Genomic DNA, 24,713 nt, shown 5'->3' on the forward strand with positions numbered 1-24,713 from the left:
CCAAAAGGTTCCAGAGGGGCACTTAAAATAAATGCCAGTTTAGAATAAATCCAGTTCAGAATAAATCATCCCTAAGAGATGAGGGTTAAAATGTTTTGATTGTTCAAATGGGGGGGGGGGGAGAGTAAGACAAGGCAATGAACGTGCCGTAGAATGTGCTTCAAAGTGCTGTAGGGGCAATGCACATGCCAGAGGAATTGTGTACAGGTTTTATATGAAAAGCACATTGGAGGGCTACAGCTCAGTGGTAGAACATCTGCTTTGTATGCAGAAGGTCCTTAGTGCAATCCCTGGCGTGGCCAGGTAAGGCCAAGAGCATTCCCAGTATGAAATCATAGACTGCCGCTGCTGCTGCCAGTCAGAGTGGACAATACTGAGGTAGATGGGCCAACTGTCTGACTCTGTGTAAGGAAGCTTCCTTATAGGACGGAAGCAAGCAACAGCAAAAGCTCCTTGACAAGCGAAATCCCTATGGTAGCTTGATGGGCAGTGAGGATGGAGAATAGTAGTAGCCCCACCCCCTTTCAGCTTCTACGGCCAGATCAGGCCCGACTAACCAGGAGGCCTTTAAGAAATAAACTCTACCCCCGAGAGGAATGCAGCCCTCCACAGGAAGGAAAGTCTCTACCCCTGCCCTAGAGGTCCACATCTTAAGTCTCCAGCAGCTGGCATGCAGCCTCTGAATGATCTGTTCATTTGACAACTCCATGTAGCAAACACAGCCCAAGTCCCACATCCAAGAACGTGGATTCAATATAAAGGAGAAGTCAGCAAGAGAATCCACAACCCGCCTCGGCCAGATGGAGAACAGAAGACTTAGTCACGGTGCTTCTTTTGTTTGTTTCAAATGTCACATTTAATGTTTCCACCACTGTACTTCAAAATCTACATTGTACAAAGTGACCCGCAAGTGTGCCACATTTAACAGACCAACCTCTGAGATTTTACCTTTCATACCAGTGTCTTCTTGGGCTCATATTTAAGTTAAAACATGTTTTCTCATTCATTCAAGTGAATTGAAATGCTTCAGTTGGTTGTAGTTGTTCTTGTTGTTGTTTTTAATTCCTCAGGAGCCACATAAAAAACAAAGATATTTCATCATCTTTGTTCGAGAAATTCAACGTTTGTCTCTTTCACAGCAAAATAATTACTTCATTGAAGTTAAAACTTCCAAAACATAACTTAACTAATAGTATTCAGTTCCAGCTCAGATCACTCTTCTTGAAAATACTCTGCTAAATACAGATAACTTACAATAACTTTAACAGTTAATTGTCCATGACAAACACCAAGGTTTCTTTTTCTTTCTCTCTCTCTCTCACTCTCTCTCTCTCTCTCTCTCTCTCTCTCAATATCCCAGACCAATGTTCAAAATTTAAGACCATCCATTCATTATTTCTTTGTACAGGTGAAAAACAGTCTTCAATTTTTCTTGCCTTTTTTTAAATATAAAAGTTGGGAGGGACATTCAAGTTTCAAGTCTCCACACTGAACTTAAAAATAAAAATAAAAATCATGTGGAGGTAAACAAACCAAGTTGTATACTCCAGGAGGTAGAGGCCTTCAGTTTGTGTTCATATATATATATACACATATGCACAAAATAATTCAGTGTTTGAACAGAACACACACAAAAAAAGGAGTTAGCCAAAACGTAATAAAAGTCATTTACTACTGTGACATTTCAAGACTTCCACAGCTTTGCCTATGGACACAAATACAATTAACGTAATTCCCTATGTGCTTTTTTTTTGCATTTTTTGCTTTTCTTTTTCGCTGACTGTCCAGTGCAGAATTAAAAAAAAAAAAAACCCACAATGTTTCACAGACCTAAAAATGTGCAAGCTACTTCCTCTCTTGCGCTCTCTCTCTCGCTCTCTCTTTACACAGCAATGGATAGCAAGATTCTTTGACATTATTAGCCCCGGAAATGGAATTATTTACACACATTTGCAGATGCACGTGGGAGGTGGGGTAGAAAGGGATGGTTTATGTAAGAAAAGAGCAGAAAAAACTTCTAATAAAAATAGATTAAATATATATATATTTATATATATTTATTTATACCAGAGGAAGGGGGGGTTAAAAAGGAAAGGGGAAAGGAGTCTCATCTCTCCCTAGTCACAAACTCATTCTTTCTACTCGCAACATCTGATTGGAAAACAGCACACAATCACCCCCACTAGTGAGAAGCTCTGTATAGGGTTCTTCTAAACTGCCAGATGACACTTGCCCACAGAAGCTGGGCTATTGTCATCAGGTGGGTTTCATGATTGGTCACAGTTTTTAAAACTTCTGTACTCCCTAAACTTTTTATTCTCTTGTTTTAGAAAAAAATCCCTAATCTTCAGGAATGGCTCAATATCAAAAATGACTTATCCACTTGGAAAAAAGAAGAAGAAGAAAAGCCCCATCATTTATTTATTTTTAAAGCAACTTCCCCACCAATTTGGTTCAAACCCTCTGTTTGTTCAGAGCCAAGCAAGATTACAGCTGCGCTACAATTCATACTTTAAAAACAAAACATGTGCAACTCTGGATAAAATATTTTTTTTCTTCTCCTAAAAGCACAACCCCACCCGTGACAGGAATTTTAAAAGCCTAGTTAAACATTTCTAAGTCTTATTCATATATCATACAAGGATAGTGGTTGTTAATTTAAAACTTCATTAGTAAAATTACAGTACAAGCATGATTAAATGTCCAGAATTGCAAATCCCAGAATCCAGTGGAAAGCTACATTATGTCTTCAGTAGTACATCTTCCACGTTTACTCCCAGACCAGTGGAGATGGCGGCATCTCGGATGGCTGAGCGACCGTGGAACTGGAAGGCAGAAAGACACAGAAGATCAGCGTTCACCTGCAAGAGGCCACAGGAACACAGAGAAGGCCACGCCGCATGCTAGCATGGCAGTGGCACTTGCCACATGTCTGTGGGGCAGGGCGCGGGGAGGCAGGAGAGCCTTGGCAGCCAGAATGCACAGACTGTGGAAGAAATATCGCCCCCTGATTCGAGAGGTGTGACTGTGGTTGCCCAGAGACAGAGAGAGAGACAGTAAGCCATATGTTGCAAAAGAAGGATCTGCCTCTTAGGCTGTATACATTCCATACACTGAAAGCACATCCATGCCCACCAAGAGATTCATCTCAACTTTTGTTTGTGAAGGTTCTTCTGAATTCGGTGAGATGCAAATTATAATTGTCAGGATTATTCAGAAGGGAAATGTGCTTTAAATGTCCCTTTGTATGAACGCTGTGCTCTTACCTTACCTATTTCCCATCTTGGCTCTTGCAACCTTCCTCTCACATCTCAGTTCCCCTCACAACTCTCCTGTCAAGAGCAGGCTTACTCAAACTCGCCCCTCCAGATGTTTTTGGCCTATAACTCCCATGATCCCTAGCTAGCAGGACCATTGGTCAGGGATGATGGGAACTGTAGTCTCAAAACATCGGGGGGGCTGAGATTGAGGAAACCTGGTCAAGAGGCATTCAATCCCCTTGTTGATCAAGGTGTGTAACTTAATTCCTTCTACTGGCTTCCTATCCTCTTCTCTGCTTAACACCAATTCCTTTTCCTGGATGAGTGGCTGATTACTGCTTTATGGAATGCTTTTTGGAATGCTTCTAGCACACCTGATCAAGTCAAAGATTGTAGCGCCATGAAAAAACCCCAAGGGAACAGCTTGCCAAGTGCTCTCTGTTCCTGTTCAGTGGGGTTTTGCATGGCAGCGGCTCTTGCTGGACAAAACCTAATCATGGTAAACATTAAAGCACTCAAGTAATACGTTAGGTGCATGGCTAAAGTTGTTGCAGAGCCCTTAATTCAAATATAGGCTTCATTTTAAAAGTTGCTGCACCACTAAAAAAAAAAGGTGAATGAATATCAGATGTGATTACATACAGTTACCTAATAAAGCTCTTAAAAGCAGCAGATTGTGGGTTGATGCACAGAGGCACTCTGTTTCCTTTCTGCTGTTCCAAAATGAACTGATGGATTATTTCTGAAAAACAAGAAGTGATCGGGGATGAAAGGAAGCAAACCCGACTTCACACAAGCTGATAAGAACTGCATAGTACATTAGGGTTGTACAGGGGGGAAGCATGCAAAAAAGTCGAGCAACACCACTTGAGAAACACAAACATTAATCAGATCAGGATGTACTGCAGGAGCCCAAAGCTCCTCACCTCCTATCTCAGTTTGGTTTTTCTCAAAATATTCAGGAGTTCTACTGTGTTCTTTCTTTCTTTCTTTCTTTCTTTCTTTCTTTCTTTCTTTCTTTCTTTCTTTCTTTCTTTCTTTTTATTACTGAACAATCACACAAAGTGTAATTAGAGTGGTCACCTGCTTAAAGGAAACTTAAGTTGATTAACACCATGAGTCATGGTCAATTAAGTAAGGAAATCTCTACAGTAATTTAAAAAAACCTCTTTCCTCCGAACATGCCTAGGAAAAACAGCAGCAACACCTTGTGGAGCAGAAATATGCTGTAGTAAAGGATGCTCTCGACATTATGCCCTCCAGGCACAATGTGCACACATATTATGTATGCCCTGCTTTATACACAAATATTATACATACCTAGCTCTGTGTATAGCTTTATCAATCTAACATAACAACAAAGCAGTTCCAAGAGGAATGAGACATTCCTAACCTAAAATACTCACCTTTAACCTGCCGAACAGAACTGAGGTTCTTTTCAAAAGTATCATCGAATTTGGGATTCGTGATGGGTTCAAAATCACTGGTGTAAACTCTTCCAGTAGAGGTGGAAAAACAACATTTACACATACAGGTATGATATCGCAAACGCCCTTCGTCAAGATATGGATGAGCTAAGGCATCCTTAGCGGATATTCTTTTGGACTGGAATATGAAGGGAGGGGGAGAAAAACACAATTATTTTAAAGGGGGATTTTTATTTGCTCACACGTATTCACAACATGCAAATATAAAACTAATCATTTTTTCTAACCTCTGTGTACTACTACAAAAACCACTAGGAGGCAGTATTTGCTTGAAATAGCGCTGCGAATAATTCAACTTTTCCCCACGTGGCAACAGGTGGCTCATAAGTTAAACCATATACTCTTCCGCACCCCACCCCACCAGAAATGCCTTCTGGAACAGTAGTTCTGATACTATTAAATAACTTTGTTGCAAACAGCCTCCAAGACTAAATTGACCCACTGGACCCAAAGAGCGCTAGCTGTTTATAGATAGGTTGGATTAATATGTAAAACATATTAGGTGGGGAGAGAAAGAGAGAGCGAGAGATGGGGAGACATAGACATCCGTTTTATAGAGAAAGAAGGCATTTTCTGGGAGTCTGTACCTGTGAGGTTCCACCCAAAAACCTTAAACTCATCGGGCCTGTCTATTCTCCTTACCTCTTGGAAATTTTGAAAGTTCATGCCTTGCCAGAGGTGTGAGCCATTAGGGCACTAAGTGCAAGAGCTAAAGGACTCTTGTCCTGTGGCTTTTTTGCCTGCAGCCCCTGATAGACCCCCCGCCCCGCCAAGTGCACTCCTCCAAAGGGAGTGTGGAAAGGGGTTGCCTTTAATATGCCGTATGGGAAAAGACATCCTAGGCAATCTGGATCTTCTGTGGAACCTGTTGCCCCACCCCTCAGAAAACAACACAGAAAGGATTGATTTCTCTGAGGCTGAAAAAGAAGTCGAGGCTACAAAAGATCTTGCTGCCTGGGACTGCGGTGCTGCTGCTGCTGCTCTGGGCAAAGAAGCCGCTTCCCAAAGAGAGTATGCCAGCTAGCACGGGGTTATTGCTCAGCAACCATTTCTGATACAGTGGTACCTCGGGTTATAGACGCTTCAGGTTACAGTGCTAACCCAGAAATAGTACCTCGGCTTAAGAACTTTGCTTCAAGATGAGAACAGAAATTGCGGAGCAGCGGTGGAGGGAGGCCCCATTAGCTAAAGTGGTACCTCAAGTTAAGAACAGTTTCAGGTTAAGAACGGACCTCCAGAACGAATTAAGTTCTTAACCTGAGGTACCACTGTATTGTGATTGTAAGTTTGGATTGAACTGCATCAACTGTTTTGATGAATATGGTTGTTGTTGTTTCGCCTTGTATGCTATTGTCTTTTTGGTACGATTATAGCAATTTTAAGAACTGCTACTTTTTAATGCTATTATTTTCATATTGTGAACTGCTTTGTGCTGAATGTTGTTGTTGCAAAACCATTGTAAAAGTATTAAAAGCAAAGCAAAGCAAGCCTCCAATGAGTTTGGTATGCCTTCTTGCCCCAGAGCTTCCCATACTGCTTGGTTTTGAGGGAGTGTGGTCTGCTTCCTAAGGGCCTGTTAACTCTGGACAGAATTCCTCTTTAGGGAGCCTCTGCCATACCTCTCACCACAGGCAAAAAAAAACCCAGGCATGCCAAATATGCTCTTCCTTCCAGGAAGGTCTGAGCAAAGAGATAGGGCTTTTTGGAGGAAGGAGTAACTCATCTGCTGTCAGCATTCCACAGCCACCCTCAAGAGTCCTCTAGCCACAGGCTGCCTCTCAGTATTGCTAAAATGAGGGAAAGCCAAGGATGCTTCATGGAAAGTGAAAACTTGAAGCCAAGAACAAAGGGCTCGAGACCAAAGAGGAAAGCACAGAACCCTCCACACAAGTGGCAAAAGGGAAGTGGAAAAAACCACTTGCTACAGAAAGGCAAGCGCCCACATGGTGCCAATCAAGTGTTCTGCCACCAACACTTAAGCTGAAGAAGGGAGCCCGGGATGAGTCACCAAACACCTTTGCATGATAGAATCCCACTTCCCTTCCGAGGGTGGCCGGTTGTAAAGATAGAAAATCCACAGCCGGGTAGATGAGTTGAAAGGAGCTCAGATGAGCTCAGGCAACAGAACTGTTTTAAAAGCAGTGTTTGCTTGCAGAATGAAGAAGAAGAAGAAATGGAGACCCATGAAGATTCACAAGGGGCTATGGAAATCTGCAAATTTGACATGCACCTGTGTTCCAGTATGAAATGGGGAACTATGTCCACACAGCTTCGTTGAAACGGTTTTTCACAGAGTGAGGACTGCAACTCATGGATGTGCTCTGTTTAAGCCCAGTGTCTCCTACTCTCCTTTCAGTGATATTGGAGCAGTTTCCCCCTTCACCTTCCCTCAGATGGGGATACTTGTGACCAAACAGTAGTTGTCACAAATCAATGGGTACAGGGTGGGCTTTTTGCAGTTATTTGTGTGCCTCTTTCAAGATGGCTGGGCTCACTCCTTCGCACAAGGATGTGCTTATCATGCCCTGGAGCCATCTGGGCAAACCTCCTTGGGCAAGCTTTAATCATCCAAGAGGGGCAAGGGCTGAGGGAACATACGGCTGGCTGCATAATTACAAGCACCTTGTCCATGTGACCAGGCTGCATCAGCCACCTCACCGGAGACTTCAGTGAATGTGGACATGGTGTCAAGAGTGCTATGGAGCCAAGTGACCTTAACCCTCTGTGCACACACAAATATATTTTTTTATTTCCACCCATTCCCCACCCTTCCAAAATGCAGAACACGAAGCACCAACTCACTGGATCAAAGACCAACATCCTACAAAGGAGATGAACAGCTTCATGTGTAGCTTGGCTGGATAATGTATACAGGACAGGAAGGGATGGCTGTGAAAAGAAAGAGAAAATGGGCTGAGCCTCATCTGATACATGCAATTCACCCTTAACATAAAAACCCAATGCAATTGTGCTACTTGTGTGAAGCCCAAATCTAAGCACAGGGGCACAGAAATGGGACAATGTGCTAAGCTCCTGTCCCCAGTCACCCTCCAAAATGTGGGAGAAGTGAGGTCTGCAGCAGAAAACCTCCATGAAGCGTTCTGAAGCAACTCAGATCCCCAATCATGCAGATTGTAACTCATGTGGGAAACTTTGTTTGGGTAGTAGGGGTTCCCTGCTCACACCTTGCCATTTCACAAGTGAGGGCAAGGCGGGAGGAGAAATTAGCATGCCAATTTTGTCTCTCTGTGCTCACAGTAAAGTTTCACATATGAACAGAAAACCTACAGACACCTAGAGCAGGGGTGGCTAACTTGCAGCCACCCAGATATACTACAACTCCCATCATCCATGGATATGCTGTCTGGGGCTGATGGGAGCTAGACTCCAGCAACATCTGGAGGGCCACAGTTTCCACATCCCTCTGCTAGAATCCACACAGGTATATAAGAAGAGCTCCGCGGGATAAAAGCAAGTGTCTCATTTCAAAAACTCATCAGGCCAATCCCACCTTCATTTTCTCATAGCAATATGCATTTGCTTTTTCACAGAGCTGCTAGAAGACTCGATTTTAGCTTTCTTAAATGAAGGCAGGCAGGGGAAGAAATACAGGAGACAACCCTGCTAAAACTGAAAAAAGAAAAGGGAAAGAGCTCAGAAAAGCTCATCTTGTATCTTTTAAAGTTATTGTTAAATAGGCCTATTATCTGGAGCAGAATGTGGGTTCAAAACCCCTCAGTATTTTGTTTCATTCGATGAAGCAAGTTTCTAGGTTTTCTAGGTTATGGAAATGTGTACACAAAAGGAGATAAAGAGGACAGCATTTCTAAGATTTAATCACTGCAGTTCTCTTAGAATTGTGAGGGTAAACTGGAATTAACACAAAAGTGGGAAATTGAGGTTGGCTGTTGAACAAAACTGAAATTGTTATAACAAAAATGACCTTATTTCTATAATGAGTTAGATGGACTGGAGAAGCCAGTCAGGTGTTTTTGTTTGTTTTTTGTTTTTGTTTGTTTGAGTGGCAACCCTGTTAGCTGGAAATCCAAGGTCAGTTGATTCCTGCATTCCAGAAATCTGTCAGGTCTGGAGCATCTCCTCCTCCCATTTTTATTCAGTAAGGATTCCTGAAGCTTAGAATCCATGTAAGTATTCATATATATCCTCATTCTGAAGGTCATTGATATTGTCCAGTAATGCTGTACATAATTGGTAAATTCTATATATTTAAAGGTATGTAAACTCATCAACTTGCTGAGTGAACTATTTACAGTCTCTTTCTCCCCCACCCTCAGACACGCATCTTCAGTGGGAAGATAACCTGAACCAAACCTACAGGAGTGTTAAAAGGTCATTGAAATAATGTTCTAAGGGCTTCACACAAGTTATCTATCTACTACCTATCCACCTACCTACCTGCTAAGTATTATTATTGTTCATTTGGAGGACATCCCTCCTTCCAATCACAATACTACTCTTCATTGTCAGCATAGTCTCTCCATGCACGCACATGCGCACGCAAGCGTACACACACATAGCATCCAATGAACACAGGCATTCTTACTTAGAATCTCCCTAAGAAACGTAAGAACAAGGATTATGCTATGTAGTATTTTAAGACCACAAAACCCAGGTTTTCATTTATTTTAATTTTAAGCTTACTATCTTAGCCACTCATAAGTTTCCTCAGAATGGATTTTGGTTACTTCCCCCCCTTTTTACATACCCATGCTTGAGCTCAGGAAATGAAGTACTGTACAGTGGTGCCTTGGCTCTCGAACTTAATCCGTTCTTGGAGTCCGTTTGACTCCTGAAACCGTTCGAAAACCAAGGCATGGCTTCCGATTGGCTGCAAGAGCTTCCTGCACTGAAGCGGAAGCTGCGTCGGACATTAGGCTTCCGAAAAACGTTCACAAACTGGAACAGTTACTTCCGGGTTTGCGGCGTTCAGGAGCCAAGCCATTCGAGAGCGAAGGTACCACTGTACCTCTCCAAAGCTACTGTTGCTATTCACAGAACCATGTTTTGGGTGAAAACACACATTATGGGTCAAGTTACTTTTTCTTCTTTCTTAATGTATATTAAATTCCGTTCACAGAACAAGCAAGTAATGCTGCCCTCTTTTTGTATAAAGACACTAGTATTTATTACATTGACAAACTGATTTTCAGCCAAGATGGACACACACCAATGCATTAGTTAAAGCCCATCACAATTTAAGGTACAACCTAAGCCCATGGTTTGAGGGAGAGGTATATGAGGGGAGGAAGGCAGTGGCTGGCTTACCAGACAACCATTAATTGTGGTCACCAACACACACACCCCAACATCCTCTGGCAGACAATGGGCTTGGGAGAGAGGCATTGTGTGATATCACAAGTGTAAAAGGAACAGCAGGCACCTCTTTTCCAGGCAGTGTAAAGACTCCTGCTACTTACTACCTTCTCTTCAAGTTTGCCAATATTTTTGGGAACAAGGATCTGCAGAAAGCCACACAACCTGTTTGCTGGGGGGCCAGAGCCACTTGCTCCTAGCAAAAATATTCGTGGAGACTTGTGTGCATATGGCGGAAAGAGAATGTAGCCCCCAGGGCAGACTTTGCAGCTCCTTGTTCTAGCTTCATGTTTGGTTCTTGCATTTTGCTCTGCTCTTGCCAGAGCCACTTGGCTACTTTATTCCTTCTACTGAACCTTCAAACCCTCACACACACACACAAGTCATTATTTCAATGACCTCCCTAGAAACAGAAGACTCTTCCGCACAATGAAAGATGTTTCACTAAATACTGCCAGCATCTCTTAGGGCCATATGAACTACAGGAGACCAGGGACTACCCGTTGGAGATTATGGTGCGGAAGCATTTTGGACATTGGCCCTCTGTTCTCACCCTTACTTTCCAGTGGCTCAACCTAACAGTATCCACTGTCCGACAAAAAGACTAGTAGAAGCTATGCTCTTCTGAGTCACTATGCATTGGATCAAGGATGCTGAGAGATTTCAGCCTGAGGGTGCCTGATCTTAAAATTAGAATGAGAGCACAAGGGGGGGGGTGTAGGGGAAACAGCTCCAAAATTAAAAGTAATTTTCACAGACAAAAATAGCCCTGACCTCTTTATGCAAATCCAAAAGCCTTGCCATTTTCTTTTTTTAAAAAGAACATTGCCTAAAATTCTGGGCTTTGAAGCTGTTTGTTCTCCAGCACTTCCTACACTATCATTTCTTAGCATGGTGCTTTTTCTTTTTTAAAAGAAATCATCTGCTTTCCTATGCAAATATAAAAAGCAAAGTTTATTACAAGAGGTCTAGAGTGTGCAGGTGCTGGGGAAAAACCATTAGGAGCAAAGAAAGGCAGGGGGGAGGAGATTATATAAGAGTTTTCCTATTAATGGAAGATGATTAATTGTTATTGGTATGTGGGAGGAATATGTTGTATGCCAACCAAGGACTAAAACATACTCTGCCTGAAATATGATGAAGCAATCAAGCCTTTGCCTTATCTATTTATGGGAGAACATTAATAGAAAAGGTTAGGTGCTACAATAGCTTTTCAGAAGCTGGCAAACTGTATTAAATGTTTCATGAAAGCTGTAGGGGAAGCTCCTTGGGCAAGACATCTTACACCTGCCACAGTTTATCCCCACCCCAAGCCAAAAAAGCCAAGTGAGAATGAATGTTCTGCAGGGATGCAGAGGATGGCTATTGATTTATATCACATATTCAAACTGCTATAAAATCAAGCATGTCTTATATGAAGCTGCATTGTGTAAGTAACAGGGAAAGGGTACAGCTCATTGGTACAGAATCTGCTTTGCATGTTGAAAGTCCCAGGTTTAATCCCTGGCATCTCACCTTAAAGTTGGGTGGGGACCCTGCCTAAAACTCTGACCGAGAGGGACGTACGGTTCTGACTAAGTACAAGGCAACTTCCTATGTTCCTATGTCAAGCCACTAGTCCACTTAGTCTGGTACTGCCTCCTCCGACAGACAGGGCCTTTTGCCCAGTTGTCCTTTCAGGGAATTATTTAACAAGTGTGTGCAAAAAATGGGATTTACCACTCAGCTAGCAGGCCTCATATCTCAGGAACAGCAAAATTGACCTTCTGCTCCCATTCATTGCCTCTCCATTGTATTTACACACACAATGATTGATCCGTTCTATTATGGTTGCCTAAGGAAACAAAGTCTTTATCTACAGAGAGGTTTCCTTCCCTATTTTTCCTCAAAAGCTCTAATAAACTTATAATTCCTTAGCTGTATTATTTATGACCCTGCATGCACAAAATCATAGCTCTCTATACCCAATTCTATCAGAATTTCAGTGAATTCTGTTTTTCCCCTCTTTTTTAAAGGACACAGAGCTTGTTTGTGAGCTGGGAATGTTCCATTTGAGCTTCACATTTATCAGAATTACTTGTGCAAGTTAACATCCTCTGCTGAAGCGATACATTTTCTTGAATGAGGCAGCTGCTCCTCTACAGATTTACAAGTCACTTTATAGTCTCCAAGCATTATATTTAATTTCCTTATATCTTCTGCGGATATGCCCAAGACACAGATGGTGAAAGAAATTGAGGTTAAGTGGCTTGTTTAAGTAATTGGATTGTATTCATTCTAATTTAGCCTAAGTGTTATTGTTCATATGCTACCATCAATGCACACAAACTCAGAACTTTCTCGTGGTTTGCTATGCATGGTTCACTAGAACCACACGCTGCCAGCTACACCTATACCCCAGGTCAAGCAGACCTGCCTGCTTTCTCCAATAGAAACCTATTGTAACAGGCAACTATGTCTTGAATCCAGGAATAAAGAGTTACACATAAGTTCTCGTGCCATATATTTAGGTAATTCACTTTGTGACTGCTGCCTGGAACCATTTCCTGCTCCTCAAGTGTCCTTGGTTTAAAAGGTACCATGCATTCAGAAAAAAACTAAATACTGCAGAAACACAGAAATGAAAGAACCTGTGAGGTCACCTAGTTCTCCAGGTCAGAAACTACTTTTACTGGCCAAGAGATGGGCTGTGAAGCACAAAGCCTCATGTGATGCGAGATACACAAGGTATGGTTGGAAGGCATATGCTTCAGCAAAACTACTGTACAGCTCTAAAAAGGTCTGGTCAGTGGTTGGGCTGGGAAACCACACAGAAGCGCTGGGGGAAACACTCTGAAGATAAGGCAGAATGTAACTTAACTGAACTACAACCAAACTCTGTTTTAGGATACTTTCTAATTTCATAATCTTTATTAAAAATATGCTGAATATTGACAGAGAATGGAAATACCATGAGCTAAGAGAATGAATGGTATACCAAAATACAGGAATCAGCAATTCTGAATAAAATGTTTGTACATTTTTTTGGTGAAATAGGGTAGGTATAAAGTCAATGCACTGAACAGGAACTCGATGACTCAAAGTACTCTGAAATAATAAATATGGTTAAACATGAAGAAACCTGCTCCATTTATTATAATGAAACTACCACAAAGTACACTAAAATTGTAATGGCTTGGATTAAAAATACTCAACTTGTTATCTTGACCTAGAGTTTTGTATCTTAAATTGCCTAGAAGGATAAAATGTTTCTGAAGAATGTATGTTTGATAAATAATTTATATGATTAATATGTCTGAACTTCAATGTTCCACTTTTATAAAATGTATTGCCTTTTGTCCAATTTCACTAAATATATTAGTGATACAGCATAGTGTTTCATTGAAAAATGATTCCAAAAAGAGGATTCCTGGCTGGCCTTCAGTTATTTATCATTCAATCTTGTGCACACTTATTGCCATGAGTATTAAAATTTTACATTAGAATATGCCCAGATTAGCACCTCCATAATGTGATTGCAGAATGGGGCTTGTTGGGAAATTCAGGGTCATAGTTTTTCATCCTACCTGTTTATGAGGACCCCTGAGTATGTGTGCCTTGGCGCCTTCACAAGCCGTCCTCATTGCTTCCAGTGACGGTGTTCCTAAGAGATCTGTGATCAAATCCAACTGTAAAGATGGAAGAAATTGTCCACAGTTTTAATATGGATAGAAGCATATTCTTTTCAAACAATAAGCACATACACACACTCAAATTCTCAGTATCTCCAGCTAAGGTTGGGAGAAAGTCACTGCCAGTTAGTTTAGACAATACTGAGCTAAATGAACTCAATGGTCTGACTCTGTATAAGGCAGATTCCTATTTTCCTAAATGAATACACAGCTTTGCACAATCAGCCTCTTGCCTTCTATTCTCCACTTTCTGGTACTATTTGAAACATGTTTATACATGTATGGGATTTATATCTTGCCTTAGAACCACAAATAAACCCACAAAGATAAAAGACAGTAAAACCAGCAGATTAAAAGCCAACAAGAGGACATAAATTTCCATTAAAAGCATGAGAGAACAGGGGAGACTTCACCTGGCTCCTAAAATATGACAAGAGATGGTGCCAGGAAAACACATCCAAGCAGACAGTTCTACAGTTTGGGCATTGCCACAGAGAAGTTCTCTTTATGCTAGACACCCACCTAGCCTCAGAAGGCTTTGTAACAAAGAAAGGCCCCTTAAGATTATCTTAAGCGGCAGGCATATTCACCTGGAGATGTATTGCAGCCATCACTGTTTATTTTAGGTGTCCAATGAGCATCCTGGAAATAGTAAGCTTTAGAGGGGGATAAACAATCTGTTAGGGCAGGCATCCCCAAACTCGGCCCTCCAGCTGTTTTGGGACTACAACTCCCATCATCCCTGACCACTGGTCCTGTTAGCTAGGGATGATGGCAGTTGTAGTCCCAAAACAGCTAGAGGGCTGAGTTTGGGGATGCCTAATTTAGGGATTCCTCAGGCCCCTTCAAAGAACTTCCAAGGACTCCATTGCCTGGAAGGTTAGAAGGATCTGAAACTCTCTGAAAACAATAGGGCTGACATGCCCATAGTCCCACAGGGTTGTGTCCACCTAAGTTCTACTCAGACAAGAGCATTTGAAATTAATAGACCCAAGTTAGTCATTTCCATTAATTTCAATGGGTCTCTCTGAGTGGAACAAGCATGTGATACAACCCACGAAGACGCAAACCCCAAAAAAACAAAATAAAAAAATTCCTTCCAGTAGCACCTTAGAGACCAACTAAGTTTGTTATCGGTATGAGCTTTCGTGTGCATGCACACTTCTTCAGAAAGCTCATACCAATAACAAACTTAGTTGGTCTCTAAGGTGCTACTGGAAGGAATTTTTTTATTTTGTTTTAACTATGGCAGACCAACATGGCTACCTACCTGTACCCCCCCCCCCCAAAAAAAACAGAAAGATAAAAGCTGTATAGCGAAAGTGCCAGATGCACCTCTGTGGGGAGGAAACTACAAACATAGGGGCTGCCAAAGAAAACCCCCTTTTCTGGGTCACCACCACCCAAACATCTGAGGACAGCAGAACCATCAGGAGGGGTCCCTCTGCTGATCTTAACACTTGACAGCATCTGTAGGGAAGGAGGCAGTCTTTCAGGTATTTGGGGCCTAAGTTGCTCACCATTTTGTAGATACTAAACCAATGCAAAGAGTAGTAATTTTGCAAAGGTTTTGCAGAATGTGATTGTATTTGGTAGTTCTCCTTTATTGCCATTGCCCCAACAACGTATTGCACTGATTCCGGTTTTTGGTGAATGATGAAGATGCATCTCTTCACCCTGGCCTTTGACCTGTGTTTACAGGACTCACCCTATTCCTGTGACTGCAATTTGTTTTAACTGATTATAATTCTGAATTTTAAATGGCTGCAAACTGCCCTGGGACTTGTTGGTGAAGGATAAAAATAATAATGAAAATAATAATGGGCATAGCAACCTACCTCACAAAGTGTTCCTGTGAAGGTAACAGACTTCAAAACGTTTTGCACATTAAGTGTGCTACATCTGAGCTTGATTGGTTAACAGCGATGATGAGTGCAAGTAAAGTCAGGATGCAGCTTGAAAAACTGCTTTAGGTCAGGTTTGTGTAGCCCAGTCCTGCTACTTTGACTGGCAACAGCTCAGGAACAGGTCTTTCCCAGTCTTGCTACTCAATATCCTTCAACTGAGGATGATGAGGATTGAGTCTGGACCTCTTGCATACGGGGTGTGCATCCTACCACTGAGCTATGGCAGCAAACTTTCTACCACAGTGTTACGGATACATGCCCGAATATACCACTGGCAGAATGCAAATGGTAGCAACCAAGTCACCATTTTGGGGGTAGGTGTAGCTTCTCAGACTCTGTAGTGGGATTCAGTGCTGGATCTACAAGTTTTGATATAGAGGGCAAAGGCCTGCTTGCTGCCCTCCAATCCTGCAGTGGCAGGGAATGAAGTCTTTCACTCCTTCATGTCACATGCAATTTTCTTTCACTCAGCTGCCGAGGCAGGACAAACTGGACTCTATTATCTGAAGAACTGCACTTCCTTATCCCGTGCGGGTTGTTTGAAGCTATGGGTATACTTTGTAGATATTGTAGACTTCACATGAATGAAATCCAGTTATACACCTTGCGAGTCAAACGTTTTGGCTCCCGAATGCCGCAAACCTGGAAGTGAGTGTTCCGGTTTGTGAACATACTTTGGAACCTGAACATTGGATGCAACTTCTGCGGCTTCCAATTGGAAGCTTCCAGAGCAGATTCCGTTCGACTTCCGAGGTACCACTGTATTGCTAAACCTCAAACTCCATTTAGCCACAGCATGGTCTTCTTCACGCGAATCTGGCACAAACTATTTCTTGATAACACTGTGTTTACTTTGTTACATACGATCCCCAGCAAATTGTCGCAAAATCCCTCCAACTCTGGAGATGACAGATTACAGTGGAAACTAGCATCCTTAATATAGTAACCACTGGAAGACTCTGACACTGTCAGTATATTAACCAAGCATTTTGATATTCTATGAAAAACTTCAGAATAGCATTTCACTTTTTCTAAACCAACTTTTTTATTTTTATTTTTTTAAAAGCACTTCTAGTTTGCAAATTATCAGCCACCCACACCTGTCCTCGCAACTCCTGGACAAGATGGGCGGCCTTGGGCAAGCTTCTCTCTCAACCTCCGTTCCCCATCTGTCATATAGGAAGGATGACAATCTACCTCAGAAGGTTGCTGTGAGCATGAATCAGATCAGCAAAGCTGCAAACTTGTTATCTGCAGGCAGGAGCTAAAGGACCCAGGAAAAATAAGAACCAAGGCTGTCGGCTCAGTGTTCTACATGGGCAGAAGAACCATTGCACAAACGTTCAGGAACCCCTGTTTATTTAAAACATTTATATTCTGCCTTTCCACCAGTTTAAGTCCCTCTAATAATTAAACAGAATTCCTTACTATAATAAAAATGCAAAGCCAAAGAGGCAGCCACCATTAAAACTATGTATACATTTAAAAAAACATCTTATCACAATTAAATGCTGCCAAGCGCTTAACCCAACAAAGACGTTTTTAGTTAGGAACATGGGAAGTTGCCTTTTATGTACAGAGTTAGACCAACACTCCATATAGCTCAGTATTGTTTACACTGATTGGCAGTGGCTCTCCAGGACTTCAGGCAGGGGTCTCTCCCCAGTCTTAGCTGGAGATGCTCACTGGGGATTGAACCTGGGACATTCTGAAAGCAAAGAATGCCATCTACTGCTGAACAATGGTCCCTGGCACAGAAAAAAGGAAGAAACCTGAGAAATATACCTGGGGAGGAAATTTTTCAAGTCTTGGTGTGACCACACAAAAGGACCATCACTGGAAGCCACCCCCCTCACCTCTGAAGGTGGAGAAACTTGGAGCAGGGGAAGCTCACATGGGAGGAGGTGATACCTTCAGTTCTGCTAGTTTGATATTTTGAACTGTGAAGTTTAAAACTAGTACCTGAATTGCATCAGGAAGCCATCCAATGTAAAGTCCAGAGAGAAAGATAGGACACTCTCCCTTATTTTGGACAGGCTAAGCTGATTCAAAGCATACTTAAGACACTACAACTTCATTTATCCAACTGTCCACCCCAATGGAGATTTCAGGATGTTAAGAATGACCAGAATTTGACACACACTGAATTCCATCCACTAGAAGAGTCAGAGAGCCGGGCATCACTTGCTAATCGACAGGGTTAGACTGAAATGCCTTCATACCTGCTGAATGGGACTTTGCGCTTGAAACAATATTCTCCGTCCTAGCAATTCTGCAAATATACAGCCTACGGACCAGATGTCAATAGCATTGCTGTAGTGACGGCTGCCCATCAGGATTTCCGGAGCTCGATAATACTGAGTGACAACTTCCTGAGTCATGTGACGAGATTCATCTAATTCTTCCACCCTGGCCAAGCCAAAATCACAGATCTGAAAAATGAATGAAAGAAAGAGGTGAATATAAATACTTGGTATATTTATACAGATTTAAGAATGGTGGCTGATATGTGATATCTGAATCTGCCTTCTTCCAAATAGTCCACATAAAACCTGGTTTGGGCCACACACATATGAAAACCAGGCATATGTACCTATGGGATACACATTTGTTTAGCTAAATTTTTAACAGTTCAGGATTACCAGGATCTGAAATATTTCAGCAAATGCCTGAAACTTCAGCTAGTGGCAAGTTTTCAAATTTCACAGTTGCGTTCATGCTAAATCTAGCTCTCCCAATATAGGGATGAAATGTTCACTAACTGTTAAGTCTTCTTTGTGTTCAGACTTCTCAGGTTTCTTGTGTTTTTGAGATTTTTGTGTGTGCAATTAAGAGTTTGTCCTACCAAAGTATTAGCTGTGTTCATGTTTCTATATACAATCCCCTTCCCCACCAACTTCTACAAAGACTGTTTGGGAGCAGGATTCTACCCTAGCCTTTACTTTGACAGAGTTTTTCCTGCATATTATTTTTTTTATTTTTGTATGGAAGAGCATTCAGTCCTGGAAGCCCCCATCTGCACAATAAATTGCTACAACCAAGATACAGGTATTTTGCCCCATAAGAATGAGGATGAGGAAACCCATAAGTGAGACCTTTGTGCACATAATGGATCTTAGAAGCAGAAGGGTGTGCACATCAAGTCAAATCACTGTATGATTGATAAATATCGGGATCAATTTAGCTTTTATGCTACATCAGATGGAAGGACCAGGCTCCTGCTGGATTCCTGGGCTGCATTCCTACACCCACTCACTTAGGAGAAACAGGATGAGAAGATGTGCACAAGACTGTGTTGTTAATCTGCAGAGAAATGCTCCTGGCTTCTGAGCAGGAGGTGGGGAGAAATTATAGTCCTCCCTCTCCTTCAAGCCAAGTCAAAGCAAGGCATTGCTATTTCCCAATATTGTACAAATGTGAGAGTGGATTACAAAAACTCTTGTGTTCAATGCCACATTCATAATGGTAACAATGTACCGGAATGAAAGGAAACAAACTTTTCAAATGAAGAGGCACCTACTTGAAGAGAATCAACTCATACTTATCATTAGGGCTTTTTCCTAGGAAGTTCAGGGTTCCTGGGTTTTGTTTTAAGCATCTCAGAGCTACAGACAACAAGCGGATTATAGAAGCGACCCTCTATTTCTATTTTTGAAAGAAATAGCAAAACCTTTTTGGACCTGGGCATGGCATGTGCAGTATTTTTTATATAGGTGTGGAAAAAACCACCTTAAGAACACAGTTGCTGTTCACAAGTAGGTTCCCTGGTTTAATGTCTCGATGCAAAATACCAGCCGAATGTAGGTATTTCAGACCTGCAAACAAAAATAAAAAAGAGAAGCTGTAAAAAAAAGGCAAACTATGCATAGAGTAAAAGGAAATAACAGATCCTAGAAAGACATGCAAGGTGGGTGAGTGACTGCGTGATATAAGGCATGAGCTACATCTACATACAAAGTATGACATCATATTTACAATGTTTTTTCATAAGGTGTTGAGCAGTTACATTCCTCAGACTTCCATTAGGATGCATAACTAACCCAGCCAGGCAACAGGTATCTGTTGCAAAGCTCTCAATGCAGAATTACAGTTCTCAGTAATAGTAGCATTTGATAAGGAATTTCCAGCTTACTAGCACACTCTATATCTCCAAGTTAACATATGTTTGGAAGGCTCTCTTTTGGCCAGCGGACTATTTGGAGGAGAATGTTAAGTTATCAAAGAATAGAGTCAACACTCCAGTATTTTTCCCACATTAAAAGTTAACGCAAGTTTTGCTTCTTGGAAAAAAACCTGCTCCTTACTTTTTTAATGAAGGCCTAAAATTTGTACATACAAAGTTAGGAGTTTAAGACATATATCAAGGTGCTACTATTAAGACTGACCATGGCCAAAAGGTCCCTTACTAGACTAACTCCAGCTGGTTAAATATTTTGGAAGCTTTGGGAGATATGCAAGTCAAAATCAAAACCATATATTTTCTAAGTATGCTCAGGCATGGTGGTTTTCATCAGAGTATGCATAGCTGAAGATTAAGCAGGTTTAGTTTTATTTTTCCTCTGAACACCAAAGACTGGGTTTGTTCAACTTAATAAATTCTTCCAAGCTGAACTGAACTTCAGATTAAAAGATATGGAGTTGTATTCAACTAGGTTCTGCTCAAAGTAGACCCACTGACGATAATAAACCTAAGTTAGGCATGCCCATTCATTTCAATAGGTCTAACTCTGAGTAGCACTAACTTCAGGTATAACCCATTATTTTCACCAAGTTTAAATGCTGGGACATTTTAATTTTGGGAGGATAATTCATAGGGAATGAATTAACATATTAAAAATGGAGCAGGACCGATCCATAAAGTATACCACCTTTGTTAAAGGCTTACAAATCTCCCGACTTTCCCCACATCACCCTTTGCCACATTTTAACCAATACACCATCCTTGCCCCCCCCCACTTTATGGACGGTCCCACAGGTGGATTCTACTGTCAGAGGTAATGGAGAAGGTGAGTTTACAAGTTGCAATGGGGATAAAGTGGGATAAGGACCCAACACATTCATTCTGCATTAAAAACCAAAAACATGTTACCTCTTAAAATCTGGTAAAGAAAAACCTTTACATGATCCGAGCTGAGTGGCTGAGGAGAGACAATAATCTTATGGAGGTCGCTCTGCATCAATTCTGTAACAACATATCTTCAATTGCACTCATTAAGGAAAGTACAAACAAATGATTTCAGCTCCTCAACATATGCAAGAGATGTCTGAAAAGCTGTCTCTTCTCGTTCTCTTTAACACATGATACAGAGAGTTAGCAAAGGCCAGAGCAGCAGCTAGTGGCACTTTATTCTACAGTAATTGTTATTTTGATTTACTTACTTAACTCCCCAGGTGTGCGAAAAACCAAACTTGACTTTAGGGAAAGTTAGTCTTACTATACCAGGCATGGCCAAACTTGGCCCTCCAGATGTTTTGGCACTACAATTCCCATCATCCCTAGCTAACAGGACCAGTGCTCAGGGACAGTGGGAACTGTAGTCCCAAAACATCTGGAGGGCCAAGTTTGGCCATGCCTGTACTATGCGGACTCAAATGATCCCCAAGAGTTGACAAACCAAATTGCTTCCTTCTTTTGAAACCATAAACACATTTTTGCCTCATGTACACAAGGACCATAAAGAAAAATCTCTGAAAGATGCAATCTTAAAAAAAAAACCACACACACATTGCTTTCAAATTGCTCACATTCAGAAATGTTATTCCAATGAACAATAAAAATGTAGCCCATTTTTCAAGTAAAGTAACTTCAACGTAGAGCTCATTTCTTTACACTTCTGCTGTTTTCAGAACCATCAGCAGTGGAACCTGTGCAATTCTTTTTGCGGATAAATAACTCTACCAACCCTTTTCGTGTGTGTGAAGAGGCCGATAGCTGCTGCCTGTTTGCCTGAGTCATACCTGCTTAAGCGGTCTGATTTTCCCCACTGTCAGCAATAAAGTGCTTAGATGTAACTACAAAAAAGAGCAAGATGGTATCCCAGTTTCACCTCCCATACCAATGTAATTGTCAGGTGAATTTTCTGATCCACAAGTTTGGCTGTTGACAAGAGCCTGGGAGGACACACAGCCTGTAGCAAAACCAGTGCGTCAGGATATTCAGGAAACAGGTTATGCCTGCAGTGACAGAACTAGAAGAGTTCTGGGGAGGGAAGCAAGATGGAAGAAATCTCTTCTGGGTTTAAAAGGTCTTAACCTTTGTGGCTTAAAACGATGTGGCTTAGAACCCAAATACCTGCTCGACTATCAATCTGCCAGCCCACTGAGATCAGCATCTTCCTCCGGGGTTCCCCACCATCTAAAATGTTTCAGGTCATGACCAGAGAGAGCCTTATCAGCAGTGTCTCCTCATCTTTAGAATGCCCTCCCCAGGAAGCACCTTGGCTACCAATCATTTCTGAATGCCAGGCAAAAAACGTTTGTTTTCCCAGGCTTTTAAGAACAGCTTGTGTTAGCATATATATAAAATCAAAGTTTTGATCTTACTGTTTATTTGAATGGAATGTTGCTATTTTAGTTGGTTGCATTTATATGCTTTTTCTTATTTTCTATTTTTAAACATTGTACTTTTATCGTCTCTTACTACTTTTCTGTAGCTGCCCTGGGACCATGCATTCAGGATGATTCAGGATATCTATCTATAGATATAGATACGCAACATAAAAAAGATGCACTTCCTTTGTCATTGTACTGCACACTTCAGAAAAAGCAGAGTGAACCTCCACAAATGAAATTTAGGGTACATGACAGTCACATAGGGTTTTCTAGATGAAGAAGCCCGGCATGTTACCTGACATACCACACCCACGCTATTTCATGCAACCCTTGAAGTGAGCCAAGTTGTCTATGCTTGTTTTAGGAGTTTTGTGTAAAGCGTCGCTTCTTTACATGTAGTCCAATTAGCGCCCGAATGACAGATCCCACTACATGTTGGCTTTTATATTTTCAAAGGGAGAGCAGTGAGTGCATCCACATATACCACCCACGTGGCTTTTGCTGCAAACGGAAATCCCGTTTTGCCTGCAGCACTGTCCCATCAAATTAAGCTTGCAAAGCTGCTTCCCCAGTTCCCAACTCACAAACTGTAGGACTATGATTCGTTTCATCATGCCCAGGAAAGTAGGTTTTCTATCTCCCTGTTTTTTGTTCCTTGCTGACTACTCTGGACATATTCAACGGCCGTAATAAAAATATTACTCGGCTGTTACTTCTGCCAATGATGGCTGCTAGTTTTGATGACTGCATGCTATCTGTAGAATGGGAAGCAGCATGCCCCTGCACACCAATTGCTGGGAAACCACCGCAGGAGAGAGCTACTGCCTTCTTTCTTTCCTGCTTGTGGGTTTCTCATAACTTGGCGACTGTGGGGAACAGAAGCCTTTGGTCTGATCTAGCAGGGCTCTTCTTATGTTCTTAACCATCTTCGCAAAGCCTGGTCTTATGGAGAAATTTACAGAATCTGCTCAGGAAACATGATCCTATTGTAAAATCCCCAACCATATTAGCATCCATTGCATTTTTCCTCTTTTCTATACAGATTTCCCCCACCCAGCCCCAGCCCCCCTGCCTGCCAATACACGCACTATTCTAGAAAACCAGTTACAATACTCTGTGCTTTATTATGGTATGACATCCTTGTTTGGTTCTCCCACCTAAATCCTCCTCAACCTCAATCCCGAGCATTAATGTCTCCCAGATGTCTCAACTAGTTGCCATGCCAACTAAAGCAGCTTAAATTAAACGAGGGCCTGGAATGGCACCTGCACAGCTCCAGGTCTGCTGTGCATTAAAACAAAAACAACCCCTCCAAAAAACAGCTTTTGATAAGGGCTCAGAGGTGCTATTAGCTTCAACAATAACTATCTCCTAATTGTCTCTGGATAATTTAACAAGGGCCTCTAAGCAAGAGCAAAAGCAGGCCTCGCTTGATTTTCCGGTTTCACAAGTACAGCAACCTCTTAAGCAGCTGGTGTCTGGATAGGTCAATGTCATTTGCCTTCTCCAGTGCTTATAATTGTTAGTAAGGTTTTTTTTTAGGGGGGGGGGCTCCATAAAGCTAAAGTAAGGGCATTTAATGGAAGCAAGTTTCAGTGCATGTCTGTCTTTCTAAATTTAATGTTGAGCCATAAATATCATGGCCAGAGGACTTGCGAGGTTGCTCTAGTTTTTATACCCCCAAACAGAACAGCACTCCTGGATGGAAAATGCTGCTGACAGTAATAATTAGTGAAGGAGCTGCATAAAATTAGAAGTACGAAACACACCAATTTGCTTCAAAACAATTATCAAAGGCACAAAGCAGAGGACAGGAGAAGGGCCTTAATTTGTGCTGACTGAGAGACTTGTTGAAGCTAACAGACTGTGCCATACTGACAAGCAACCCTAATGTACAAGCCTGGCACATCACAATAGTATTGTTTGCAGTCCCCTTCCCTGAGATCTGCAAAGCTCAAAGAAATTCTTCCCTAAGCATGTTCCCTTTTTGCAAAATGTGGTGTCTTATCACAGGGGTGTAGACACAATCCTAAATCAGCTCTCCGGCCATATCCAATTGTTGCTTGCAGCCTTCTGACATATTGTAGCAGATTTCACCTAAGGAAAACTGCTCCATCTTTCTTTGGATGGGGCAATTCTCATTCCAGCAGCCAACTAGCCAGAAAGACCCAATGCACCCTGCAAAAGAGTGGACTATGCAAAACCCTGAAGAATATTACTTGCCTTACAGAGTGCAATGGCACCAACTTCATGCGTCTCAAATTTCAGCCTTGAGTAGAAAATGCATCTCTACCATGTTCTTAAAAGTCTAATTTTATGGATCATAAATTTCGTATATATGTGAAATATAACAGAAAAAGTTCACGAGGATAACTTTTTTTTCCTAATATAGTCATCATGTATCAGACTGCAGACCACGAAGACGAACAGTTCCTGTCAGTTCTCTTTAGTACAACAGTAAAAATCAGCATGGTGTGGCTCTTGGGACTGATTCTCATGTTG

General features: G+C 41.7%; 1 protein-coding gene across 2 annotated transcripts in view; it reads right to left on the reverse strand.

Moving 5' to 3' along the window:
* Positions 1-829: 829 nt before the first annotated feature.
* The window catches only part of NLK (nemo like kinase), an 87,607-nt gene continuing 63,723 nt past the window's right edge, over positions 830-24,713 (reverse strand). The window contains exons 4-11 of one of the 2 annotated variants that reach the window (XM_081890456.1): positions 20,749-20,855; positions 19,389-19,474; positions 17,882-18,091; positions 13,648-13,749; positions 7,550-7,636; positions 4,667-4,865; positions 3,903-4,002; positions 830-2,825 (exon numbers count right to left, since the gene is read on the reverse strand). In XM_081890456.1, the coding sequence (XP_081746582.1) occupies positions 3,905-4,002; positions 4,667-4,865; positions 7,550-7,636; positions 13,648-13,749; positions 17,882-18,091; positions 19,389-19,474; positions 20,749-20,855 (889 nt within the window). In that variant the 3' untranslated portion in view covers positions 830-2,825; positions 3,903-3,904. The remainder of the gene's footprint in view (positions 2,826-3,902; positions 4,003-4,666; positions 4,866-7,549; positions 7,637-13,647; positions 13,750-17,881; positions 18,092-19,388; positions 19,475-20,748; positions 20,856-24,713) is intronic. The other variant, XM_081890455.1, reaches the window with a different exon arrangement.

Source organism: Podarcis melisellensis, assembly GCF_964234715.1.
Source record: "Podarcis melisellensis genome assembly, chromosome: 15".
NCBI classification, from domain to species: Eukaryota; Metazoa; Chordata; class Lepidosauria; order Squamata; family Lacertidae; genus Podarcis; species Podarcis melisellensis.